Raw genomic sequence first — 27,932 nt, 5'->3', positions numbered from 1 at the left:
CAATCAAGTGCTCATTTAAGAGGAATTGAATTCTTAAAACCTTCGTACCCTCGATTTTTTGAAAAGAATTTTGTGAATGAAATTTCCACTTTTAAAGTGTTAAGAATGGATAAAACAAGTTAAAAATTAATTAAAGTTGTCCATAATGTCGATAAAAGTTGGATGTGCATCGTGTAATTGATTGTTTTTGTGAATTTATAAGCATAATTTTCAAATTATTACAAATTGCATAATTATTTTTTTTTACAAAACAATAAATCGAAGAAAAAGAGAAGGAGAGAGAAATAGTTGAGAAAGATTCACTTTTATTCCTAAGAAAAAGTTATAGTAATAATAAGAAAATCACTGTCATTACACGGAATCGAGAGTGTAATACAAACATAGAAAAGAATAATAAAGTTCCAAGTTAATATATTGCTGAAAATACAGAAAATATTCAAAGAAAGAGTGAAAAAGGAAATGATTTGATGAAGAAAATGTCTCGAATTAAGGTAATTACAGCATTTTTACATTAGTCTAATTGAACTAGACCTCCAATTTTTTTTTCATGTACACAATGTATGCATAGGCAAAATTAGTAGAGAAGAAAATTAAGTAAGTTCAAGGCTGTAGTTTTTTTCTACATGCAAAAATAAAATATCAAATTGCATTCTGTAAGCTATAAACTCGGAAATATAGCGATAATGTTCTTATCAGCAATAAAAAAAGGCAATGTCAATACAAAATTCTTGTATATTTTATATTTTTTGGTATAAAAATAGCTTTATTGCAATATGATCCCTTATGTTTATTTACTACTAACTCAAGATTTTGGAGAAATGTGAATTCTGTTCCTGAATATTTCATGTGTGTGCTAGAAACTCGCGAAAAGGGGCGTAGCGAGGGTCTAACACGCACAGAACAAAATGTCGATAAAGTGCTGCTGGAAGGCATATTTCCTTCATGTTTGTGTTAGGATCGGTGTTGTCCAAACTTGCTTGCGCCATGACACACCTTGGTGGTAATTCATTAATGTGTCGCAGCACACAGTTTGAACCAAACTGGATTAGACTATCCTTAACTCTTGTAAGTTCTAAATTAATAAACCGTAGTAAGATGCCAGAGTATAATTGAATCTAGAGTGTCGATTCATATGTAGACGAATCTGCCAGGTCGACAATTAGGGCACTTTGGTCGGGTTAGCATTCTTAATTAATACTCTGTAAGGATGTGGGTTCGATTCCCATCAGAAGCTGATCTATTAATCATTACATTAAAGAACAATTAGGGTCTCGACTAAAGCTCTTTTATTGACTTCAAATGGAGTTCACCTCTATTTGGCAGCCATGATGATATGCCACACAGGAAGCCTTAGAAACTACATGTGAGTCGCTCGGGAATACAATGTTGTCGATATAATAAAAATTCCTATAAAGCACACGACTTGAAACTTAGCAATCAACCCATTTGCAGGATATTCCAAACCCTTACTCCACCACTGTCAAAAACTGCAATTTTGTTGGATATGACTTAGCGCACGCGAAGAGATTTTTTCACCTCTCTCTCACCATGATATTAAATATTATTCATGGAAGTAAGAGTGCAATGTTTGCAATTTGTTCTAGAAAAAAAGAACTAAAGTTTTACTTATGAATTACACAATTTTGTGCTGCTTCCACTCCATCGTTCGTGCAATCAAATGAAAGAAAATTGCATAAATATTGTGCAATAAACCTGATTATATAAAAATATGTAATTCGAGTAGATTTATTGTATGTATTACCATCATTATCAGCATCTAGTTTTCATATTTTTTTTATAAAATTGATTTATATTATGAATGCACACAATGCGGACTATCAAGTTTCAATAAATAAATTGTTTAATTAAAATTTATTATCTTTTGAGTGTATGGGATGTAAAATGTCCCAGTTGATAATAATTCGCATGTACTTTAAGGCTTTTCATCTCCAAAAGGAGACTACTGTGTTTTTATTATTTAATAAATATTAACATTTAAGCACCAACAACAATGATCAGATTATATTTTATATTTATTAAGCACAAGAAAACAATAAGAGAGATTAAGAGCTCGTTCAGGTGTGTTTAGGTTGTTCTATCTTCTTTACTATATACATAGAATATACATTGCCGGTGTATTTATGCGAGTATATTCTTTACTCTCTTTCTCACCACCACCACACAAAGATAACAAGCCGTCAGTCAATATTGCTACACATTTATATACACATGCATGATTGTGGTGTGTAGAATCAATTGCTGACTATATTGCTTGATTCAAATTAACTGATCAGTTTGAGTATCCAAAAAAATCCTTTTATTCTTGTTCTGCATTACACGTTCGTCATCCCTGCTTCAATGATAATGGATCAGTCTCGTGGATGAGTGTGTGTGTGTGTGACTGTATATACTTGCATGATCAATTATTATAGTGAAAATGTAAAGTATATGTACAAGAAATAAGAGAATTATTTTTGCGAGTACAGAACACAGCACAGTTGTGTATAACATACAATCGAAATACACAGTCAGAGCCGGTCGAACGCGAATAAAAAAAAAGCTCTAGGAACGCTCGTTTTCATTTTCATTCTACAGTAATATTATTTCAAACCATCATCGTCGTCATATATATATAATATTTGTGTAATACATAAATTTGTGTGTCAGTTGGATTTTGAGTCTCATGCACGAAACACAGCTCGCAAAATTCGCAATTCGCGAAATAATAAAATAAAACTTTTTTTAGTATCTTTTTTTTTTAATTTTTTTAATTTTTTTTACTTCTGTTTGATGATCGACACAACAAAAAAGTAAAGGAAGAGACGCGAATTAATGAAAAAAGAAAGAGAAATTTTTTGTTTTGTTTATTTACAAAAATACCGCAAGACTGCTGCTGACTGCTGATGTTTAGGATATACAGTGATTAAATTAGAATTCTCTCGTGTGTGTGTGTGTCTGTGATCCTCAAAAAAAGTGTCGTTCCTAGTGGATATTGATAAAAAAATTAAAAATCAACGTCGCACCTTTAAAAATAAAGCAATTAAGTCCAAGTCATAAAACATAAGAGATTAAGTTATTGACACTCCGGTGAAGGTGTTGCACGCTTATTTTGTGGATCACAATCCTTTTATCGATACCCAAAAATTAACTTTTGACTGTCGACAAATGAAATCGTAAAAGTGATGATGATGTTTTAATTTAAACTTGATGTGCTTATTTTGTGTCTGTTTGAGGCAAAACGAATCTCCGGGTTTTTGCCAAGAAATAAAAAAAAAAATTAACAACCAGCAGGAATAATTATAAATAAAAAGGAGAGAAGCACAGGAACAATAATAATAAAAAAAGATTTCAATCATTTAACAATTGTTGTAATTAGTGGAAGCACTGGCAATAAAAATTTAACTAAAGAATTGCATTATTACTATAAAAAAAAGCCCCCAAGAAATATGATGGACTGCTGGATGCACGAAGTGGTACGTTTTATAACTTTTATATTCATTTTATGGATCCTTAAATCATTAAAATAATTACTGATCAATAAAATCGTGTTAATTGCAATTCTGTCGGCTTGAAATAAAATATTATCCAAGTTTTTAAGCAGCAGTCATGCACTGCAAAAAAAGGAGGAGATACAAAATGATGATGAGATCACATTAAGTGAAATATTTGAATATATACAGTATGAATAGCATTTGTGCATCATCTTTTGTTCAATTTTCTATCTGTTGTAAGCTTAATTGTGTTATGTAAGCGGAACTTGCGAAATAATCAAATACAAAAAAAAACTTCTTCGCAGTTTTATTCTAATTAGTGTGTGGCAAAAGGCAATTTTCGGATAGGGGCAGTTCAAAAGTGATGTCCAACAGGGGCGGAACTAGAAACTTTTTTATGTGGATCGCAAAAATTTAAGAGAAGCTTTGGGACTTTTTCTCAATACACCCTTTTTCCAATGATGGAAGTAGGGGTCTCAACCTGAATACGCTCCTGACATCCAGTATTGAACGGAAGGGAATCTTTAGTCTGATATTGTATTTAACAAGAGATCACAAAGGGGAAGCTGATGATAGAGACAAAATTAGACTTGTTATCAGAAATTGACAGTTGGTAGTTAGCTATAGGCTACGTCTGAAGGAGATAATGGATCATAATTGATCAATTTCAGTGTTACTCAAACTTCTTGTACTAAGGCACACCTTGGAGTAAGCCACGATTGAATCCTCACACGCAATGCAGTTCATCCCATTTTAGTGGACCGCGATATAGTTGAGACATCACTGACATATTTACTTCCCTGGCCGTACAGATCATTTGTGATACATGCACTCACATAGCTCAATGTTCTCCTTAAAGCTAGTTCTATCGCTGATTACCCCTTGTCAATTCCCAATTCCAAATGCAATCCTGTCTCGATGAACAGCTTTTTTTTTCAAGAATATTGAGCCAAAATTCTGAATAATATTCAAAATATTCAATGGACATAACTTATGATCAACTCCATAAAAAGCCATTTCATTAGTTATTGCTGTACAAACTCTTCAGGGAGTTAATATGAATAAGTCATGAAAAATTTTAGTGATGAATTTTTGTTATCAAATTACATCATTATTTATGAACTTGTATTTAACAGCCTGAACTAATCAGGAACTTTCTTTCGGCAGGCTAAAAAGAAATATTTTCAAGTTCAAGTTTGCATTTCTCTGTGAAATTGCAATTATTCATGCTGTGTTTTGGAAATGAAACTAATTTTCTTATCAACTATTTTGGAATTCTTGAGTTCAGAGTTGGAACTCTGTAATCAGTTGAAGTATTGTGTGTGACATGTGTAGTTCCAATACTCTACAGCCATAATTCCAGCCATTATTCTCGACATAAACGGAAATGTAATTTCATTATCAGTTCTTTTGTAAATTAATTGCATGCCTGTTAATCTATCATTTTACGCAGTTGATTTTAATCACAATTTAGACAATAGATTGCTTAGCTCTCAATCAACTAAGCGTTCTAAGCATATTTTGTTGTTCTGTGTATAATATTCTCATATATTTTTTTTGACTAATTATTCGTCGTTCTACCTTGTATTTATCTTCTCAAAACATACCTTAGCTTTTACGAAAAGTAAATAAATTGCGTTAATCATTCATTTCCCCCGCAAATATTCAATCGTTAGTCGCTCATTTAACTTACAAGAATTATTTCCTTAAGATAAATTCATTATTGAAAAATTTGAATTTTTATTATGAGAATAGATGAAATGTTAGCTTTTTTGAGGACTGTCCTTTAATTTGTGTTTGTCTGTTCTTTGATCGATCCTCGAGTGGGGAAGATATTCAGACGAAATCTATCCTAATGGATTCCAAACTCTTTGTGACTTCTAAATATTTACCAAATAGAGCATTTCATCTGGATTATTAGTAAATCACATCATGAAGACATCAGTTGTCCTTAGAAATGGACAAAAAAGTGATTCAATAAAAACTTGTTCTTTTGGAATTGATTCTATTGTTGGTCAATTTTAACTAGGGTTCGTCAATACTAATTGCTTGTAGGTAATAACAAAGACCTGAACCCTTGGACGAACTATAAGGTGCAGTCGAAAATTGTAGGCCTGTGAATCTAAATTGCGAAAAGTTCCAGGCGGTTCTAGGCCGAATCTAAGTTTTAACTCCTTTTTCTAACATTGATGAAACTTATCTATTCATTTGGACCTACATTTTACATCACTTTCCATAATCTCTAATCATAGAAATGTCTCTCAAGTCTGCGTAGCTCTTTGGTCAATTCAATATAGTCTTTGCGGATCTAAAACTGCATATGATCTAAGATTAGGTCGATTTTAGTCAATTTTCTATAAAAAATCAGTATCGGTTTCAAATTTTGAATCATATCAATCTCAAACGGTTTACTGTGTGTATATATCCACATATATAACCAAGTACAACATATACCAATGTACTTAGCAGAACTAAAATTCAATACATCCGGATAATTTTGATTGCATGACTGAAAATCATGACTTTTCCTTTCAAAACATGACATGTAATTCTTTAAACTGAAATTACTAAGAAAATGCGCTCACAGATCTTACCTGAATTGCTCTTCATACCCAATCTTTCGCGAATGAAAGAAATCATCAAGTGTACTTAAGAAAGGAACAAAAAATGAAATATTCATTTTTTAATTCTCTTGTTTCTAATCGTTTTTTTTGTTAATGATCTTTTGAAGAAAACTTTTGTAGCTTTTGTAAGCATGAAATATGTTTTTTCTTTATCTTTTATTCACTTAATGGAGATGTATGCACTTTTTGGATGTTCATCAAGTGCTAAATTAAGAAGAATTCTGCAACTCATAAGCATTTCCATTCAATTCAATTCAATTTTTGTGCTTATTACTTGTCAATGATTTTTGTTCTGTTCTGCTGTTCATGAAGTAAAGAATCGACAGAAGAGATCTCTCTTGCTATTCAAAATATCAAAAAGGCAAGAATATATAAAAAGAATCGCGAAAGCAAAAGTCAATCGTGTAAAAAAAAATATTTCTTCTGTCTCTCTACTCTTTTCTTGTTGTAAGGAACGACTTTAACAATAAATATGAAAAGAGTATACATACACTGGCACTGACTGATTTTTTTTCTGTTGCTTTGCTTGCTTTCAAGAGAGAGGAAAAAAGAATGAAATTTTCAATTTTTTTTTTTGTACTTTTGCGATGAGCGACAGGCGAAATGACATGTCATTATTGTTATATGTATACATATATACATAACAAATAATATTTTTTTTTCTTCATTTATTAAAAAATTATAATTCTCTTTTTCCATCGTCATCATCATCATCATAATCATTAGTATACATATGTATAAATTTGTCTTGAGCCAGTGAGTATCATTCATACATTAATATTTTAATTCCTTTCGATTTTACAACAAAATTTTCAATCAGCAAGTCATAAACAAACGTACAAATAGAAATGGGATTCAAGAGGTTTAGTGGGAGATTTGTTCATTTATGATGTCTAATACTTAGTTACTTAGTGCCAATAGGGTTGCGAGTCGTGTTTTCCTGAAGTCTCGGTCTCGACTAGTCTTCCAGACCGAGACAGCAGGGGAATTCTTTGAAGTCTCGGTCTCGACAAATCTCGAGACTGACCATACAGATCAATTGTGATTCATGACATCCCATAGATGTTCCCCGAAGCTGGTTCTATCGCTGGTCATCCCTTGTCAATCCCTGATTCCATTCTAAGAGGTCTTAGGTTGCTCAAATTCTCTCTTAAGAGACATTACCTTTCCAAAAGACACATTGCGTGAATGTAGTAGTATCATTAGGTTGGCGTGACTCTAGCATGGGACAGGATTTACCTCAATACGACTTGAAGCCAGAGTGGACAACATTTTCCGTTTTTATCATTTTGCAATCAAGCTTCTTAGTTAATGCCTTATTTCCTTCTTACTTTACCAAAGAACGCTGTAGTTCTTGTCCGATAACTTCTGCCAATTCGGGAGCCCTCTTAGTAAATAAATACAAGACCTCACCTACGATACATCCATTAGCCATCACCTCCAAATACTCCCTTAAGCTATTTACGACTTAAATGAAAGTGGTCATAGACTTCTAATTTGAATCAATATTAAGTACGATTCCTGCCTAAAGATAAATGAAAAATTGTAAACTGTTTTGAAATTTCAAGAACATGCCTAATTGCTGAATGTTAAAAAAGGTATGAGATCATACACAACTAATTATCGAGAAATTCCTTCAACGAGAGTTATTAAAAGAAATTCTTTGACTTATTGACTTTAAGTATAATATTGTTGTATAATGTCTAGATTAAATTTCGGAATTTTCCAATGGAATATACAATGTAGACGTGAATCACTAAAATATTCTGTTCCATGAACATATTTATTGTCTAATATCGCACACGATTGAAATTAGATAGCGAAATTTATAATTATGTTAAACGTGAACTATCTATCATAAAAGCATTAAGTGTGAGACCCCCGTCAAGTCGTGATTTCCATAATAATTTCTTTCTATAATTGTATGTGTATGCGACATTAATATTTCACATTACCCGTACCTATATAATGAATGTATAATACCCAAAAAAAAAAATCGACATTATAATATTCTTAACATGAGATTTCGTTCCTTAGTAGCTATGGAAAATCATTAATAATCGTTAAAAATGATCGTTGTTTTGGTTAAAGGCAAATTAATTAGAATTTGGTCATATGCAATGAGGTCTTATGAATGTATTAAATTTATAGCAAATCAAAATATCCAGACGAATTTTGTGTTTTGTAAAACGTATTTCAACACACCGTGAAACATCAACCAAACAGCCAAAAAAGTAATGAACAACAAAAAAAAGAACTAATATAATGTGTGAAAAAAATCGATGTAATCCAGTCTACTCAATTGTAAGCAATTTGTTTCAAATGATAGGAAACGTTCTCGAATATATATTTTTTTCACGCTTTAAGGCTCATGATAACTTGAAACTTTTATTTTTGTTTTTTGTTCTTGCGAATTAAGACCTTGAAACCTTATGGATTTCATATATGTAATGTAGACTAACTGACTCAACTATTGTTTCTCATAACATGACGTCATCTTTTTCATTTTATTAATGCATTTATTCATGAAATGTTAACACGGTTTGATGAGTTCAAAAGATCTGCTATATATCTTCTATAATACTTTAACATGATTTCTAAGATGAATCGCTGTATCATCTGCGAAATGTCCGAGACAGTCAGAGCTAAGTTTAGTTAGTAATTTGAATATTGTAGCAATATTTTAGCTTATTGTCTCGAAATTGATACTTAATATTTACCTTTTAAGATGAATTAGAGGAGCGTTCCTCAATCTATGATCTAAATCACACTTAGTTCTGTAATTGTAGCTATATTGTGCTATTAATAATAAAACTCCATGCGGATAAATAATAATCGATGTTTATTGTTCGGAGTTCAATAATTGAACTTGAACTTATTGACATTTAGTGAGAAGAGGATTGCAACTATGAAAAATTTATATGATTTGAATTTCAAATGAACGTTAAAATGCAACTGATTTTAAGACTTTTGCTGAATATTCAGATAAATTAGGCTGCAATCCAGTTCTAGTCTATTTGCTCAAGGGTAATTCATTTACTGCGATCGAGTTTAAGGAAGGTAAAAAAGAAATATGAATCGATATTCAAGTGTCAAGTCTGCTCATAAACTTTTTCGTACTTAAGGAACAACTTATTTAATAATTTGCTATTCATAATTGATGTCAGATCCTAGAATCGCATGTCTAATATATTAATTCAAGCGACTATAAAGTTTCAACCCAGCAACAATGCACAACCAAATACAAAAGTTCTGAATCTCTTCAACAAAAATTTCATTAATCAAACAGTCTCATGTTTAGGATATTCAAGCAAAAAAAAGCTAAAATTCATTCTGTTTTATTCGCTAGACGAATTGTGAAACATGAAAACTAACAACGACAATGGCATTTTTGTGAGATTGTACAAGCAAAGTTTCATGTCTGTCTCTTTATATTCTTTCACTTATATATTCTTCCAGGTAGACGAAAATAGAGCGATGTCTATAATAATTCTGACTGAGATTTTCATCGCTCGTGTGGAATTATTTAAAATAATAATGTAATATAATTGCCGAGTCGGATTTTCAGTCACTTTTTTTTGTGTAATTGCTGTATTGATAGGAATCTTTTTTACACTCCATTGATTTCTTACTTTTGATGACTTAACACAAAATTTTGTTACTTCTTTTGATGAACGTCGCTAGAACGGCTAGCTGCTCACTTGTATATATACAGTCTTCAATGAAATCTGCAAAAATTAATCGAAAAAATCAATTTAAAAGAAGCAGGAGGAAAAAAAATTTGTTTTACCTTTTTTTTTTGGAGTGGACGCTTTGATGACGATGAAGATTTTAAGAACCTAATTTTGAGCACAATCATCACTTAGTCAATAGGTGGCAATCTACAGTCGAAATTCAATCAGATTAAAATCTATTTCAATTACTTTTGTATGTAAAAGCCAATAAAATTAATAGAAATAAAAGCGATGAAGTAAGAGAGGAGCCTTGGGGTTGTTCGTCAGTGATGGTTGTGTCTTGATCCAATACAACTATAAGAGCTGTGTAATGTGATCTTAATGGAGATGGAGGATTTAAGTGTGCTTTCTGTCACATCCACTAATGCTTCATAACTACCCCCGGTAGCTCACTGGTAGAAACATGCGACTGAAAATCGTATGGCGTGGGTTCGAATCCCACTGTGAGATTTGTTTTGGAAATTGATCACAATGTCCAAGCCAGCTACTATGACTTCTATAATTACCAAAGGTGTCAGAAGTGACACTTCATAAAACCAGAATAGAGAACCAACTTGGCTAGACATAACTTACAATCAGAACCGTGTCTGCATGAAGATTTCTTCAAAGAGCCACGGAAAAAAAATAATATTTTCGCGAATATATTTCAATATGTTGCGATGTCTATTAAGAATTCTTTTTCAATCTATTCTATGTACCACTCTACCTTATGTATTGCGTAAATCTTATGGAGATTTATTTTTATTAACATCCCATTTTTTTTATATGGCTCGGTTGAGTTTTATATGGAATGGAATTTCTTTTTCTTATTTTTTTTTTTTTACTTCTCATTCCCATATTAATTCGCTTAGTACAGGCATACGATGTATATTGAACAAGAGATTCCAAAATATTTTTTACTACATAAATAAATAAGTAGATGAAGGTAGGAGAAAAGAAGAAAGATATTGAGTAACTAAATGTCTGGTAAACACTCTCGCTTTTATTTTTACATACACTTCCATTCATTCCTCATTAATGTATTTCATGTGGTGTAAAAATTTATTATTTCATTCTAAACATTGAAAATGATTGTGCTGAATTTTTTCCGCTACTTCTTTTTCTATTTTGGACGTTTATAATGGTGATCCCGAGCGGTACAATCCGGTAATTAACAATTTTCGTCGTAAAAATGGGCCAAAATTAGTCGTCATGGTGATGTCACCTTCACGTCTTGCCGTTAATAAGCCCAAATTACACAAGTCGGTTAATAGATCAAAATCCAGCACTAGACTGGCGTGACTCTGGAAAATTGCCGAATTCAAACCGAATCCGGAACCAAGTTTGAGTTTACAAGCCCTAATAGTACCGGTCGGTTAATCGATCGATTTAAATTTAATCCGGAAATTTAATCCGGATATAAATTGAATCAATCCAAATATGAGTCACACCAAGATTGAGTCACGAAGATCTAGTACTGGATATAAATCGAATCAGGAACTAAGTTTGAATAATGTTGGCCTGATGCCGGATTTATGACCAATTAACTGACTTCTAATATTCAGGAAGGTGACAAATCAATGCCTTTGCAATTTCATTGTGCTGCCCGGGTGTAATGTTCTAGCTAATGATCCTTATGATGACGATATGAGAAGTTCCTTAAATATCATGAAGTAAATTAGCTTTTAAATGTTTCGTTCTTTTTGCTTCCCTTTCATTTTTCCATTATTTACATTAGAAACAACCAAAACCAGTAAATATGTACGAAAAAAAAAACTAACATAAAACTCACTTCTATTGTTCTCGTGGATAATTTTGATTATCTGTAATTTATTTTAATTTCCCATTTCATGATCACAGTAATAATATTAGCAACAAACCGAAAACAAAAATCATACATACATAAATAAATAACCGTGCAGTTTTCATGGCAGTAGTAAGGAACAAAGAAAAAAACTTATAATCATACTCAGTAGTCGGATATTCTTTTAATGATTTTTAAAAGTCGGCAAATTCTGCTTCGTATAAGCAAACCTTTGAGATGTCCAATTCTACGTCATCATAATCATCAAATTGTGAATAATCGCCGGGACCAGATACTTTTGGTACGAACGGTGGCATAATTTCTTGATTATATAGTTGAATCCAATTAATATCATTAAACCACGGATGTTTTTTTATGTCGTCTGTGCCGTTCTTAAGATTGCTGTATCTTCGTGTCAAGTCAATTTGCAAAATATTCTCAATAAGATTCTTTAAGTCCTTGCTTAATGTTAGTGGCGTTTTAAATTTTCCACTACATATTCGTTCCATTAATTGCATTTGTCCTGGATTACCGACCGCAAACGGTGAGTAACCGGATGACATTTCATAAATCAATATTCCATATGACCACCAATCAGCTGACACACCATAACCTTTATTCTGTATGATTTCAGGTGCAAGGTATTCTGGCGTACCACACAGTGTATATGTTCGATCCTTAATTGGCTTACAAAAGCCAAAATCAGTAATCTTTAGAAAACCTTTAAAGTCAATCATTATGTTTTCTGGCTTCAAATCACGATAAATCAATCCAATTTTATGAATATATTCCAGACCCATAAAGACTTGTGCTGCATAAAATTTCGATAATTTCTCCTCAAACTTCTTCCGTCTGTAAATAACAATTTTTTTATTATTATTCTTACACGTGATTATTGATTCCAAAAATCATCATACTTTCTCAAGTGAGTAAACATTTCGCCACCGTTAATAAATGGCATACAGAAGTAGAGATAACTGTTATCCTTGAATGCAAAATCTAGATAAACAACGAATGGATAATTCAAAGATTGTAAAATTTTCTTCTCATTTAAGCAATGAACAATCTGTTTAGTCTTCACAACTCGCCTCTTGCTCATGATTTTCATTGCGTAGAATTTATCGTTCTCTTTGTGCTTTACTAGTTTCTGGAAATTTAATAAACGGTGCGTTAGGTGTTTATTTTTGAGGAATTTACACGTTTATGTATGTTGGGGGTCCGAGATTTCAATAATTGATTTGATTTATAAATTAGTCACTTTGCTCAAGTATGAGATTTGTTTTAAAATTGGTCAAATTTCACATAATTTGCCATTTTATGATACAGTTTTGATTCAAGACAACTTGATTCAAATCGAGGACTCCCATTCAGTATTGATGGATTTCCGTGCTTATAAGATTTTATCCAAGATTGGGCAAATACTACAGGATTTGGCATTTAATGGCTCAAGTCAATCAGTTCTAGCTCAAACCAACTTGATTCAAACCGAGGACCCCCAAATCACCCTTGAATCAATTAATCATGGATTTTACTGATTCCATTTATGATTATCAAGCAATTCGTTTAATAATCACATAAAATATTAAAGATCACATTATTAATCATACTCACAACAACACCAAAAGCTCCCTGTCCCAAAATTGTCATAAACTTGAAATCATCCAATCGATCACTTGACTCTGCTAATTTATTTTGATTATATTTCTCGTGAAATTCAGTCTTTAAACTTTCTATGAATTTATTCAAATCTTCATTACTTGTTATTTTGATATCAGCTTTTGGTTTTGTTGCCATTGTCAAAGAGTTTCGTGCTGAGACATGAGTTGCGGTCATTACTATAAAAAAATTCTTTAATTATACCTTTTTAAGAAGAAAAAATTAAATAATTTTTAAAGCCAACTATGATTGTGTGAAAAAGATAATTAAGAAGAGATTCTTATAGAAAACAAAACTTATTTTATTAATCAAGTTCTTAAGTAGCCATAAACTGTTAAGTTAGTCATTCTTATAAAAGAATCTTCATTTGAATGGATATAACTGAAAATGGATCTTAAATTGAATGTATATTATAGGAAATAAAGAAAATTTGCGCGCATTAAATGGAAGCCTCATAAAAAAATAACAAACTTTAAGTGAAGCGATACTGATGGGAGAAGCAAAATAAACGTAAATTAGTCTTCTTAGTTACGAATTGTCGATTTCTATCTTCTGGCAATTCGGGGATTTCCTTAGTCAAATCGTAAACACAACTACTAATGGCTGTAGAGTAAGAAAAAGAGACATTGATAGATATATAAATGTCGAATTTTTCATTAATGTATATTCTGCTTACAAATGGGGGTGATTCATTAGTGACGTCTATTAAAAATGAGATTTTGATCACCTGGGCTTAAGTGACGTGTTAGTGTTGTGGTTTAATACTATGGTAATTAACTATTGCGTCAATGACACAGGTATCATGGGTTCGAAACTCGGAATAGGAATTGTTTCGGTAATTGCTTTTTTAAAGATCAGAAACGAAGGTTACAATTCTTGTTGGAACTCTCATTAGCAACAAAATGCCCTTACTTCTTTAAGTATTCATAAGAATTTAATGTATAATTTGCTTATAGTAAAACCGGCACTGTGATCGATGATCTGTTATACTATCCTCAAGCTTCTACAGAATGACTACATCCTTGTTGTTACCAACAATGTCCAAATAGGCCATTTGATTAATGCTGGATTTATTGCTTCCCTCAGTTTACCAATTTCCAATGTTAAGTGCAATACTGTCTCCATCTGCAACTTGCTTCCACATTAAATACTTTAGTGAAATATGCAGTATAAAGTATGCTGTTTCTAAAAAACTATTATTTCCAACATCCGGAAAGCTCCTTAATACTCATTTTAGCTCCGGGTTCCCCTGTGAATGCCAATCCTTTAGCCACCTATTCCCATCTACCATTTGAATTAGAATAAAGCGTGACACATCTACAGTTTCCCCCTCAACAATATGAACATCACATGCGAACCACCACATACAAATGAGCTAGCTGGAATAGCTTATTGTGTCAAATTTTTCATTATGTAATATATGTTCCAAAGAATATTTCAATTTTTTTTGTTTCTTTTTTTTTGCATTTATTTTCCTTCGTTTTCTTCTGCAATTTCGTACGAACTCATTGAATTTCTATGGAAATGATGAAACAATGGCAAAAGCAGAAAAGGGAAAGAAACAAAAAAATATAAGGAAAGAAAATTTATTGCATGAATTTTTAGAATTTTAATTACACTTATATTACTTGTCATAAAAGCCAGACTACGGCAGTTTCTTCTTGATCGTCGTACCGACTAACAAAAAAACAAAAAAATACTGAATAAGAACAAGACTTGTTTGGTATATCGGAAGTTTGTAATTGTGAGTCAAGTTTTCTTCTTTTCAATCCGTCTATTTCCACGGTTGTTTTCTTCATCCACGACTTCTCTTATAAAATTAGAATTGTGTGTAACTTTACTCATCTATTCCTTTTCCAGACGTTCATTATAGTCACTCTAATTTTCTGCCTGTTCTTATTTTATATTCCGAATGGTTGAGACGACGTTGCAGACGAAAAAAATAATGAGTATGTGAAGCTTTTTTGCCTAATTGTACAATTAGTTTACTTGCATAATCGTGAACGAAAGAAATAGGAATGCACGGATGGATGGATATTCATCATATGGTTTTTTCAATGTCAGATGCATTAAATTAATGTGTGTCAGAATGTGTATATGCTCCGCTCTCAATTTTCTCTCCAAAAAACAAAAATTTCCATACATAAATGAAATTCCTGTTCATCCCGTTTACTTACTTACTTACATATTAATGTACACACCGAATAGACAGCAATGAGAGATAAAACAAAAAGGAAGCAAGAAGATGAACAGAAAAATCTTCTTTTATTTTATTTTTGGTGGGTAACAAGATGCTTCTATTTTTGGAATTATAATTTCATTAGCATTTCTCATGCTATTTTGTGGATCTTTTTACATTTATTTACTTTTATTTCTCAAACTGCTGCCGCATTTTCACTCCTTTTTTTGTTCTCCTTCCTTTCTTCTTACGCAAATGATCATCATTTTGATACAAAAAAAGAGCATTAAGAATTAAAGGAGAAGGCATAACAAAAGAAGAACTAACATTACAAGAAGCTACTTGGCAACAGATTCGAAGCCATACACACATCAGAAATGCAAAAAGATTGTAATTATGTCTTTTAAAAGTAATTTGATTTAATCTCAATCGATGTTCTGGATGTGAAATTTTTGGTTTATTGCTGACAGGGGTGGAACTTGGGGTTTTGTAAGAAAGGGAGTGGATATTAGTTTTATGCTCATCTTAGTTTAGATAGGATAGTACCCTAGCATCCAAAAAATATGTTTTCATGATCCAGTAATACTACTTCGGTACCTAAAAGCGTTCTCTTTGTCAGTTTATAGCAACTAAAACCAGGATCTATTAATTCCGGTGATCTGGCTCACAATCACTCGTTAAATAGTCATTTGCCATGAACTGAACTGGATCTCAATGATCTGAATACCGATATATTAACTTTCGATCCTTGACTGTTAGATCTAGATTGAACCTTCATAAATACTGATAATCGGTCTTAACAAGAACTTCTTTGAGCATATCTGGATATATTAGCTGGTTCCTAAGCCCTTGACTAGATTGGTGTTGCTTTTAACCTTACCAACTGAAACTACAAAGAACTTGCTATCTGGATCATTGAGAACTAATCATCATCCAATGCTTACTGCAGTCAGGAATGATCATTATTAACTATCAGTCATCAAGGGTGCTCCGAATCACAATTTAAAGTATTTTGATCATTATGATCAGTTCCATACCCTTGCCTGCTACAATAATTTTCATCTGATCCATGCAGCCAATCCATTACCAATTTACCAAGAACAAAAATGCGCCTTCAAAAGTGATTAATAGAACCAACTTTATCTTGTTACTGTATCAACTCCCCTCGATCATTTTTAGATGCTCAAATGATATCCAACATAGCACCTCAGCAATTGCCTCAACTCTTTTGCTTCTTGATGTTGTTTTTTTGTATTCAGTTTATTTTATTTTTTTGGGTGCTATTGTTCTCGATTCGCCTTATGATGATGATTACGAAGGAAGTTGAAAGCATACGAACGAACAACGATCGAGAGAGAGAGGAAGAAGTAAAAGAATTCTTGAAGATTATGTAATAATTTTATTGCCATGTGAATCAGTTTATGTAGAACAAAAACAAAAAAAAAGGCAGCAGTTCTTCTTCTTCTACATTTATGGAACAAGATGGAATAGAAAAGAGGAGGAATTAATTCGAAATTAATAAGAAAATAATTGTAATCAGAGACAATAGATAGAAGAATTTCCAAGAAGTAATAAGCAAGACCCAAACATCAAATCATTGCTTTATAGACAAAAAAAAATATCAGAATAAGAATATGTGTACATGTATGTACAGTATATAAATAAAAAGTGAACTGTCATTATTTGTGTACTGGAACCATGACAAACAGCAGTATGGGCAAAGAGGAACAACAAAAAAAAAAGCGAAAATGATATGAAACATATGAACAAAAAAAAAGTATACACAAAACAACTCAAGCCACAAATACAACACTAGAGACCTTGAACTTGAACGAGAAATGATGTAAATTTTCTTGATGTATATGAGGCAGCTTTTATTCGCTTGTGTTACTGTTGTTGTGTGTAAATATAAAAAAAAGAGAACTTGAATTTTTTTTTTTCGTACATTTGTGTGCTGTATATGCCGTACGAATAGTGGATAGAGAAAGAGAAAATATTCTTTAAGCTATTTTTTCTCTCGCTTTGTTTTCAATGTCAAGGCCTAAGCTCCCTCAGCGACGTCAGCTATATGTATGTGCCCCGAAAGTGATCACTACAATTGTAATTGATTTTAAAAATTTACATTTGAATATAAAAATTGTCTTCTTCATCTTCATCACTGACTGCCTTGTTCCTTCATGATCAATAAGTTGTGTTATTCTCGTTTCTCTTTCCATCCATTCTTTCTCCTTGACGACTAGCTGACTGACTGACTGATTGAGTGACTATCTTTTATATTCACAAAACAGGATTCGCTATAAGAATCCTTAACATTTTGAACTATACGAAAAGATTCGTGGAGGCGTTCTTGTCACTCTTAACATTCTTTATTGAGTGGATGAAAGAAGAATTGTTCAAAATTAACAAGCATTTAGTCTTACTTGCGCGAGAAAATTGTGTTCTTAAAAGTATGAAATGAAAGAGATTTAAGATAAGCTGGGTGCTGAATGCTTAGAACTTCTGTGCTGGTTCTTGATTTTAATCAATTCTCTTTATGGAAATGGGTGGATTCTCTTCTTTGTTATTTCACATCGACTGTGTGGATTACTTTTATAAATTATTTCTTGATTCTGGCTTAGCAAATTTTAGTCTGATGCTGAAATATTAAAGTGATTTAAGAATATCATCAAGATACAGCACGAAGGACACAATTCTCTATTTGGAAATCAAATGCAGTCCGATATTCATGTATCTTGAGCAGCAAGATGTTGAAGAACCCTCACGGGGAGATGAATATTAAATTAGCCGCAGTGTGCTGCTCGGGGTAGATTTCTTGTTGATGCCTTTGTCTAATTTGCATTACTTGAAATAGCACAAATAAGGATTCCTTTGTCATTAGATTCTTAAAAACCATAAATAAATTAGTTCTTGTAAGCCACATTCATTTGATCCAGAGTCAATATAGCCAAAGGCAGCCACATGAAGTGCAGCATAAATTCTTGCTAAATGGATTGCTATTCCGCTCGGTTACACAGTTTGTGCCTCCAATTCCTTAATTTCCCAATACAACATTTCAAAAAATGAAAACAAGTCACAAACATTCTTGAAATGAATCCAGAATCAGCAGCAAAAAATAGCATGAGAATATTTTTTTGTGTAAATTCCTATAATAACAGAATCTCAAATTACCTCAATCACGAGAATTACTGACCATATCCGAAAAAATGTATATACATTTCAGTAGCCACATTTCACAGTCTAGATCTATAATAAATTATAGTCACTACATTGTCAGTTAAATATTCCGAAATGTCATTCCTGAAATGCAAAAAAAAATTCCCCATTGTTGGCAAGCGCAATGATGCAGCAGGAGTTATAGCTATAAAAATGAGAAATAAGTTATTCATAATTAATAAGCAGGCAATTATAAAATTAATAAAAATTCCCGACGTGGAAGTTTCAATATTTTTTTTCTTCATCTCGTCTCTCTCGCATTGTGATGGATGAATTGTGCTGAATGATGATTGATGATGGATCTCGTGCTGGCAATTTTGTTCCTTCCCTTTTTTTCATCATACATTCGACAGAAAAAAAGATATTAAATGAATAAAAATAAAAAGAGTCAATTCTTGCATGTGAAATATCTACATGTAGCATTTATAATTATGTTAACTCATTCAAAATCCATGGATCGAAATATGTAGTGTCATGTAATCACGAGATCACCGCTGATCATACACACTCGATATATTCTTTTCAAATGTTCATAATTCTTTTGCTTGCCAATATTAATTTTTATATCTGTATTCTTTAAATTTTTTTATGATAAATGACGCATTATAAGCACCACGAAACTCAATTTAAACGTTAATTCTTATTTGAGTTACAGTCCAGAACAAGTTTTGTTCCTTCTTACTCCTTTTTTGATGCAATAATCTCCTCGATTTTGTATAAAAATGTGAAAATTTATTAATGTCTCAGCATTGATGTTGATACAAAAGCGCATTAGCTGATTGCAGGATGTAGAATGACTATGGTTACTCATAGACACTAAGCAACATTTAAGACAGTTACATGCTAGTATAACTTTAATTCTTATAGAATTCAAACAATAATTATGAAAATCTGTTTAAAAATGACAAATAGTCTTTTGTTCTGATGTTACTACTTGATAAGCAAATGATCAGTTCCAAATTGTGGTAAATGTAGTTTAATTTAAACGACTTCCTAATGGATTTATAAATAAATGAGATGTTTATTCTTCAGAATTCAAAAACAAACTGCAATTTTGTATGAAAAGGGGTTTTCAACTAAGAATAATAAATATTATTCAAATCTCAAATGAACGTTATAACACACATAAATGCAAAGTCAGACAAAATGTCCTGAAGTCTGCATAAAATCCACTAAAAATTACAAACTTTCATTATTAAAGGCATAGCATGCACAGATATTAGTCCTAAGTGTGCTGAACATGTTTTACAAGTGATTAGCTCACTCCCAATGACACATCTTTGACATAATTTAATTCCACTCGGTGTATTTTTTTTTTTCGTACATACAAAATACAATTAAAGGGATTATCCAAATAAATGTCAATGTCAATCAAATAATTGTATGACGAAGAATAATCACTAAGCGATCTGCTGGATATTTTGCATACTTTTGTTCTTAGTCTGCTCACACACGGAAAGTGTTTATAATACTTAATGAAGTTAATGCGCATAAGAAATTTTGCATTTATTCCTTTTTCTTTTTGTTTTACCCAATCCACTAATTCTGGGTGGGGATCATTCATAAATTAAGTAAGTCAGGAATTGACCGATGGATTTTGAAGATTGTGGTTGAGGCTGAATGCTGAAGAAATGCAGCGTATGAGATAATATTGAGGATACTTGGTCCAACTTCAGTACTGGATCTAAATTTGCATTGACCTGATGCTGGCTTTTATTCACATGTACTTCCCAGTTGGATCCAGATTCTTACTTGCTTCTTTACTGGACACAAATATCAACTGTGATCCATTGTCTCCCTTAGATTGCACGTAAAGCTATTGCTTACCAATTTCCAATTACAAATACTGCACCAAGTGGAGCAGACTTCAATTAGTCGACCGTATGTCTAGTTATTCATAGACATCACTCACCACAAACCCCACAGATGCATGAAAAGAAAAAAAAATTTGACATGGATATAATTCAGTCAAAAAAAATGGCGAGTGCGAAGTGCTAATGTTTATTTAATAATACATGTGATGTTTCCATCATTTAAGGCTCTTTTTTTGTATTGTTTCAAGTTTCTGATGGTAGATACAATGTTCATATGGCGGAAAATGTAGTTTTTCGTTCTTTATGAATTTCAAGCTTTGTCAATTTTTTGAAATCTTCTTTTACTAAATTTTTTGTTTCTTCTTAACTTGAGTCTTAATTCTTTTTTGTGTATTGTCTGCTGCTCTTTTCGGTCTGCTTATCACTTTTTTGTTTTGTTTTCTTTTATGAAGCTAAAGAAATTAAATAAGCAGCCTTTTGTGAGATTATTAATGATAAAATGTGGTATCAATTAATGAGGGTTATAAGGTGCTTGATGTCTGCAACTTTGTATGATTCCGCGACTTATAAGATACATTAATTATTCCTCATTTAATATTTATCTAGAATCATAAAGATTTCCTTGGATTAAACTTTTAAATTCTTGAATTATTATTCCGTTTTTGTTTAATTCTATAAATTCAATTGTCAAGGTACAATAAAGTAAGACTTAAGAATAAATATGAGCCATTTCAAGAAATTCTGAGACGTTCTTATAATGTCAAAGATATTAAATTTCTTGTGTCATGTAATTATGTTATTGATATTTTTGCTTGTTTTTATACCTCATAAAATCTGGTTAAAATCCATAGCTGTAAAGGGCGATTCAAAGATATTATGTATCAGTTTAACGAGTTTGTGCTAAATAAGCCACTGATATCCAACTTGGGTCTACAGATTAAAGTGGGAAATCGAAGCACCTCTTTGACTACATAACTACTTAAGGATCATCAGGCTTTAGAGTAGTGGTATAAAACCTGTATGCTGTGTCAAGCCAGTGTCCAGCCGAATTTTTTTGAAAATGATATGAACTTCATGTCAAGTGTGGTTTCAGACGTGGCTTTCGACCAAGGTGAATCATGTCACAAAGAAAGTTGCCCATCATTGCTTTTGACCTTAGTTCTTAGTTTGCTTCTGCTTCATTCCCGTGGTGGCAACATTACAATGTTCGAGTTTTGTATGCATTAAAGTTTATGAGGAGTCAAATTGGCAACGCTCGCTCATCTGTCCATGAGAGAGCTCGAAGTCGAGTCGAGTCACTCCATTCTCTCTCCTTTTGTGAGACAAAATTCTTCAACCTGCTGGAGTTTTTAGCAGAAAAACACCTCAAAACTTTCCCCAAACTGGCAACGCCCCTATATCTATGAGAGACTTAATCAATTCCGAGTTTTGAACTCATGACCAGTTGACTTCGCATATTCTATTTAAATTCCCAATATCGAATCCAGGAAGCCATCGAGCCATTCTTATTAAATTTCAATATTTGACCTATTTCAGTCAATTTTTAATGTTTACTTCGATTTAGAATAATTTTTCTAACCCTGAAAAATGTACAATCACAAAATCTATCTATAGTAAGCTATCAGACCTTCAAAAATTCTAATTTCAAACCAATTTTTGCTGAAAATAATATTAACATGTCGACGTAACTGTGTCCAAAAATAATGATATAATTTCAAGTTCAATATTTTTGACGAATAATCCTTAACAGATGTTTGAAATGTGAAATAAATATTTTAAATAATTTTAAATATAAGTGAATTTATCCACGTTACTTTTATTCCCTTAATGGCTGAGTGATTTAAATATTTTTGCATTTATTTGACAAGACAACGACAAACGTTATGGAAAAGTAGTATAAATTTATAATTGTTGTTGTTATTTGTGCCTCTAAACCGGAAATTGAATTTTCCCTTAACTATAGAATAAAAATACAAATACAGAAAGAAGTAAGGCGTGTCAGACTAAGTGGCAACATTGCGCCTTCAATCTTCACATGTAATTTATCGTTGCATTTTTTTTTTTGTGTTGTTGTTTTTGTTCCTCATATTGATCGCGCGTTTATCACTCACAATGGAATATTAGGCACGAAGAACCGAGAGAACAGAAAAAGTGAAATGAAAATGGAAATAAAGAAGATGAAAATGGGAACAAATTCGATCTGAATGAAAAAAAAATATATGTGACATAACATACACATAAAAAATTTGCCAATGTCATGCATGAAACATTTAAAGCTTGTTAAATAAATTTATCACAGATATTCTAACATATTTTCCCAACGATTTGTACTTCTTCTTTATTTTTGTGTACAGTAAATCCACAAAAAACATGTTTCAATGCTGATAAAAGTATTTGTTTATATTTATTTATAGGTGTCTATGATGGAAGATGGCACGACAGCCCGTATTAAACAAGAAATTGACTCTTGTTGCAGTCCATCACCAACCTCATCAAATAATAATGTTTCAATTTTAAGTTTTGGTTCAAACGGGCAGGAACCGGTAAGTTACTGGTTATTTATCTATATCAAGTATTCTCGATATGTAAAGCCAGTCTTACTAAGCATTGCAAAATGAACTTTGAATATCCAAATCAAATTCAATTGAAATTTTGTTGATTTTTGATGTTTTTCCTCTTCTGGATCTTATCAACATCAAAGTTCGAACAATTAAGCATTAAAAGATCAATATTATGATAAGCATTAAGTCAAATTTGTTAGAAAATTTGACAAAATAATCAAATTTTCAATTTGGATTGTTTGTAAACAATGATTACAATCTTTAAAATTTAAAAAGCTTTAACGTAATTAGAAGCTCAATCGAGAATACTTTGATCCACATTAATTTACAAAATTTTACGTCAACAGCACGTCATCATTATAAACAATAACATTCTCTTCTTTTCTTTAAAATCTGATCATCATGTTTTTACAGATGGACTTTAAATGTGGCCCGGAGTCGATACTTCATTCAGATCAAACGTCTCCCGGTTCACCAGATAGACAATTTTGTAGCTCAACTACGTCAGCAATAGGGGATTTTGGCAACGATTCTAATGTGCAGGATACAGTAAAAGAAGAGTTACCAAGGTAATTTCATCTATTTTCTACTTAATTCCTTTACAAAATTAATGAACATAAATTGTTACAGACGTTTATGTTTAGTGTGTGGTGATGTCGCTTCGGGTTTTCATTACGGTGTAGCAAGTTGTGAAGCGTGCAAAGCTTTCTTTAAGAGAACAATACAAGGTAAGCTATTTAAAGTACTAAAAGACTTTCAGGAGCTTAGTGTCAGGCCTGTTTTACGTTATCTCATATTGAATTCCATGAAGAATTAACAATATCATGATACAGTCACCTGATGCCTTATCAAAATCTCTCACGATACTAAGCCTCTGAATGCGTATATTTATTGACTTATCATTTACGTATAAAAATTGAATTTTCTCTTCCGATATTAGGCAATATTGAGTACACATGTCCAGCAAATAATGATTGTGAAATAAATAAACGCAGAAGGAAAGCATGTCAAGCGTGTAGATTTAGGAAATGTCTAATGATGGGTATGCTTAAAGAGGGCGTAAGACTAGATAGAGTTCGTGGTGGTAGACAAAAATATAGACGAAATCCAAACATGCAACCATATCAACTTCAAATACCTCATTCATCAGCACAGCCGCCACAATCACTTGATGACATTAAAATGCTCGATGTGCTGATGACATTCGAGCCAGAGAAATTGTGTGTTGGACATTGTGGAATAGATTTAATGAATAAGAATGATGATGATCAGAAGAATGAATGTGTTGGAACGGATGCACAAGAAATGCTTAATATATTGAGTGATTTATATGATAAGGAACTCGTTGGTGTTATTGGATGGGCTAAGCAAATACCAGGTAGATTTATTGTAGATTAATTGCCTTTCCATTTATTAATGACTGTATATTCTCATCCATTAGGTTTTACCGACCTCCCACTTAATGATCAAATGCGATTATTGCAAGTGAGCTGGGCCGAAATCTTAACATTAATGCTTGCATTTAGATCGATTCCATTTACTGGACGATTATATTTTGCATCAGATTTCTGGCTGGATGAGCGTTCGGCAAAGGAATGTGGAGCTACTGAACTTTATAATCATGTAAATATTGTTATTTTTGTATTTTAATCATTTTTGAGTCGCAGATTGATTAGGATTGATTGGGAAGGGATGTATCTATGAGTTAAGGGTGCTATTTCTGTATTGGAAGTTGATTGTGATAGACTTCTTAGCTATTTAGAGTTTAGACTTTATAAAACACAAATTTTATCATTGAAGCAGTAGCAAAATCTAAATTGACTCTTTTTATTCAGTTTTTGATGGTTCCTTTTGTAATTGTCTAAATGTAGTTTAATTAAAACGACTTCCTTGCGGATTTTTATAAATTCACAATGATGTTTATTCTTCGAAGTCTAAATAAAGACTGAACTTTTTTATGAAAAAGGGGTTTTCAACAATCTTCAATAAATTTTTAAAAAGGTCTAGATCTAAGTACAATAAATATTATTCAAATTTCAAATGAACGTTATAACACTATAGAATGGAATATAATGACAGTTTAGGGCATGGAAAGTAAGATTAATATCAGAGAATTAACTGAATTGTTTGTCAATTATTTCCAGTGCATTCAAATAACGCAACGATTGGAAAAAATCTCAGCAAGTAAAGAGGAATACTATCTGTTGAAAGCTTTAACTTTATCAAATTGTGATATTCGCTTAGACAACTATGATTCATTGAAAAAATTGAGGGAATCAATTTTAAGTGCATTAAATGATTGCGTTTTAATATTACGGTGAGTTAAATTACATCTAATTATATAATTACATACAGTATAATTAGCAAATGATTATCATTTTTAATCTACAGACATTATAATGCAGTTGCTCATCAACAAAAATTATTATTGCTTTTACCATCATTACGTCAGGCCGATCACATTATTAGACGTTTTTGGATGAAAGTGCACAAAGAAGGAAACATAACAATGAACAAATTATTTGTTGAAATGCTTGAATCATTTTCACGATAAGGAAAAAAAAATATTAACTTTATTTTTTATTATAGAAATATTTTATTAATTTAATGATAAGATAATTTTATTTTTTATTATTTTTTTTGGGATCAAACCATGTTTTTGTTTGTTGACAAAAAAGTGAGAGAGAGAGAGAGAGAAAAACAAGAAGAAAAAATTGCAATCAATTGTTTTTATTAAATTCGATTAAGTCTAAATCAAATTAAGTGCAAAATTATACGGTGTACGGTAAATATGCCCCAGTGAACTAGGAATTATTTGTAAAAGCGATCAAAAGAAAGCCTAAAAAATTATGTACTGTTAGAAAAAAAATATGTTTGGAATTGTATTGTTTTGAAATTTAATCTTGAACCTTATAAATTATTTTGTGAGAAATTTGTATGGTTTACTTAACTTCATATGGAATGTTCTTATAGAAACCATACAAATTTTGAATCTATTTAAAAACATTTGTATTGTTTTCAAGCACATGTTTCATTTGAGAAACTATACAAATGTCAAATGTTTGAATTCGTTCAACTACGAGTTCTAGTTGAAACCATATAAATGCCAATTTTCAGAAGCATTTGTATGGAATTTGAAATTTATATTTGAACCATTAAAACAATTCAAATGTTAATGATAAGAAAACATTTGTATAGTTTCTGTCAAAGCTCGAAGTCGACTCGGATTTTGTATGAAAATGTTGACTTGAGTCGATCCGATTCCATATAAAAGTAGAGTCAACTTCGAGCTCTGGTTTCTGTGTGTGTCCTAAAACCGTACAAATGCACGACCCGAAATTCTCCACCAAAACAATACACAAATTGAGAGCCTTTGGAGCGTTATGTAACAAAAATTGAATAAAAAGTCGGAAATTTTCCTAATTTTAATTCTTAATTAATTTTGACTATAAAAAAAATTGTTTTAGAATCTCAACGCAGACAAAATTAAAAGAAGAAAAAAATTTATTGCAATGTTAAGTAAAATAATAGTAATAATTAACGAAAAAAATCACTTACATTAAAGAATATAATAAACTATAAAAGCAATTAACTATCACTAAATTTTTGAGGAATAAAGTAAATAAAAAAAATCAATAATTTAGTAACTGTGATAGAGAAATTTTTTGAAAGCAAACAAAAAAGAACATAAATCGAGAATTGCAAAGTATCTTTGCAGCATGAATGAAAAAAATAACGATTTTTTTAAATTTAAATATAATTATTTTTTGTTTAATCCAAAGTTGCAAAACAGGCACTTGTCACATGCAAAAACCGTACAACTTCTTGATAATTTGTATGGTTTTGATCTTTTCTTACAAAACCATACAAATGATCAAGAAATTGTATGATTTTTGCCTTGACAAGTGTTACAAAACCATACAAATTATCAAACATTTGTACGGTTTTTGTCTGTGTCAATTGTCTGTTTTGCAACTCTGGTTTACTCTTTATAGTAACATCAGCATAACTTCATACATATTCGTTTACCCTCTTAATTAAATTCTTTCCTTTAAGACTATTTCGATCATTTTTTTGTTCTCTAATTTTTAAGCTGTGAAAGGAATTAAAAATCATAAAAATAATTAACAAACTAAAGAAGGTTTTTTAAGAAAACAAAATTAGATTACCTCAAAAATCATCAGGGACTACAATGCGATATTGAATATAAAAATGAGAGATGAAAAGACGATGTTAGTATTTGACATCAAAAAATCATAAATAGAAACAAAAAAACACAACAAAACATGTAGACAAAAAAAAATTGTATGTAAAGCAAGAACTGGACATTTTTGAGATAAGGAACTAAAAGGATAATAACATAAAATTCATGCGCTGCATTAAAAAACAAGAAATAATTCGGAATAACATTAATGACTACCACATAAAGAAATAATACAAAACAAATTGAATTCAAATAGCATAATAATGTTGATAGGATGTCGAAAAGGAAATACGGTGAACTTATTTTTGGAAATTCTTGCTTAACACGGAGGAGTCAGGAAGGGGTATCTGGAGATGGTTGCTGTGATTTGGATTGGATTTTGGAAGATTTAAAAATACCAAGGATTTAAATTAAATCCAATGGATTTAAAATTTGAATGATCAAATACCAAATTTAAAATTTGAGGGACCGTTAATTTGTTAAATTTGAATTTAAATGTTGATCTTATTGGTCACTTTTACTTTTTATGGGTAAAGGGGGTCATCTATAAGAAAACTTTTGTATGAACATGTTGTAACAAGGGGTTGGGTCTAAAAATTCGTTATATTCAAAATTCAATCCAAATTAAAGCAATCCTTGAATTGAAGTCAATGATACAAAACATCAAGCATAC

At 31.5% G+C, this 27,932-nt stretch overlaps 2 protein-coding genes across 4 annotated transcripts; one reads left to right on the top strand and one right to left on the bottom strand.

Annotated features, from left to right (window-relative positions):
* Nucleotides 1–54: 54 nt before the first annotated feature.
* ERR (estrogen-related receptor) lies at nt 55–27,497 on the top strand. Of its 3 annotated transcripts, XM_070641328.1 has the most exons (9): nt 55–491; nt 569–594; nt 22,909–23,037; nt 23,470–23,624; nt 23,686–23,783; nt 23,996–24,433; nt 24,497–24,678; nt 25,200–25,372; nt 25,447–27,497. In XM_070641328.1, the coding sequence occupies exons 3-9, from the start codon at nt 22,915–22,917 to the stop codon at nt 25,607–25,609; spliced, it is 1,332 nt and encodes a 443-aa protein (XP_070497429.1). In that variant the 5' UTR covers nt 55–491; nt 569–594; nt 22,909–22,914; the 3' UTR covers nt 25,610–27,497. The 3 variants fall into 3 exon arrangements, with proteins under 3 accessions (XP_070497429.1, XP_070497428.1, XP_070497427.1); XM_070641327.1 differs by lacking the exon at nt 569–594; XM_070641326.1 differs by lacking the exons at nt 55–491; nt 569–594 and adding an exon at nt 2,655–3,473.
* LOC139091423 (cAMP-dependent protein kinase catalytic subunit alpha-like) lies at nt 11,739–13,465 on the bottom strand. Its single transcript, XM_070641509.1, has 3 exons — nt 13,244–13,465; nt 12,550–12,779; nt 11,739–12,484 (listed from the first exon to the last, which is right to left on the bottom strand). The coding sequence occupies exons 1-3, from the start codon at nt 13,463–13,465 to the stop codon at nt 11,827–11,829; spliced, it is 1,110 nt and encodes a 369-aa protein (XP_070497610.1). The 3' UTR covers nt 11,739–11,826.
* Nucleotides 27,498–27,932: the final 435 nt, after the last annotated feature.

This window comes from Chironomus tepperi, unplaced genomic scaffold, assembly GCF_022539635.2.
Source record: "Chironomus tepperi strain 1889 unplaced genomic scaffold, CSIRO-AGI_Ctep_v1 contig_244, whole genome shotgun sequence".
Classification (NCBI taxonomy): Eukaryota; Metazoa; Arthropoda; class Insecta; order Diptera; family Chironomidae; genus Chironomus; species Chironomus tepperi.
The sequence above is the reverse complement of the archived record's forward strand: the minus strand, read 5'-3'. Positions and strand labels throughout refer to the sequence as shown.

Coding starts and splice junctions, on each gene's coding strand:
- LOC139091423 (XM_070641509.1), bottom strand. CDS start 13,465: ATGACCGCAACTCATGTCTCAGCACGAAACTCTTTGACAATGGCAACA. Junction 12,780..13,243: donor AGGGAGCTTTTGGTGTTGTT/GTGAGTATGATT, acceptor TTAAATTTCCAG/AAACTAGTAAAGCACAAAGA. Junction 12,485..12,549: donor ATGTTTACTCACTTGAGAAA/GTATGATGATTT, acceptor TGTTATTTACAG/ACGGAAGAAGTTTGAGGAGA.
- ERR (XM_070641326.1), top strand. CDS start 3,447: ATGATGGACTGCTGGATGCACGAAGTG. Junction 3,474..22,908: donor ACTGCTGGATGCACGAAGTG/GTACGTTTTATA, acceptor ATTTATTTATAG/GTGTCTATGATGGAAGATGG. Junction 23,784..23,995: donor CTTTAAGAGAACAATACAAG/GTAAGCTATTTA, acceptor TTCCGATATTAG/GCAATATTGAGTACACATGT.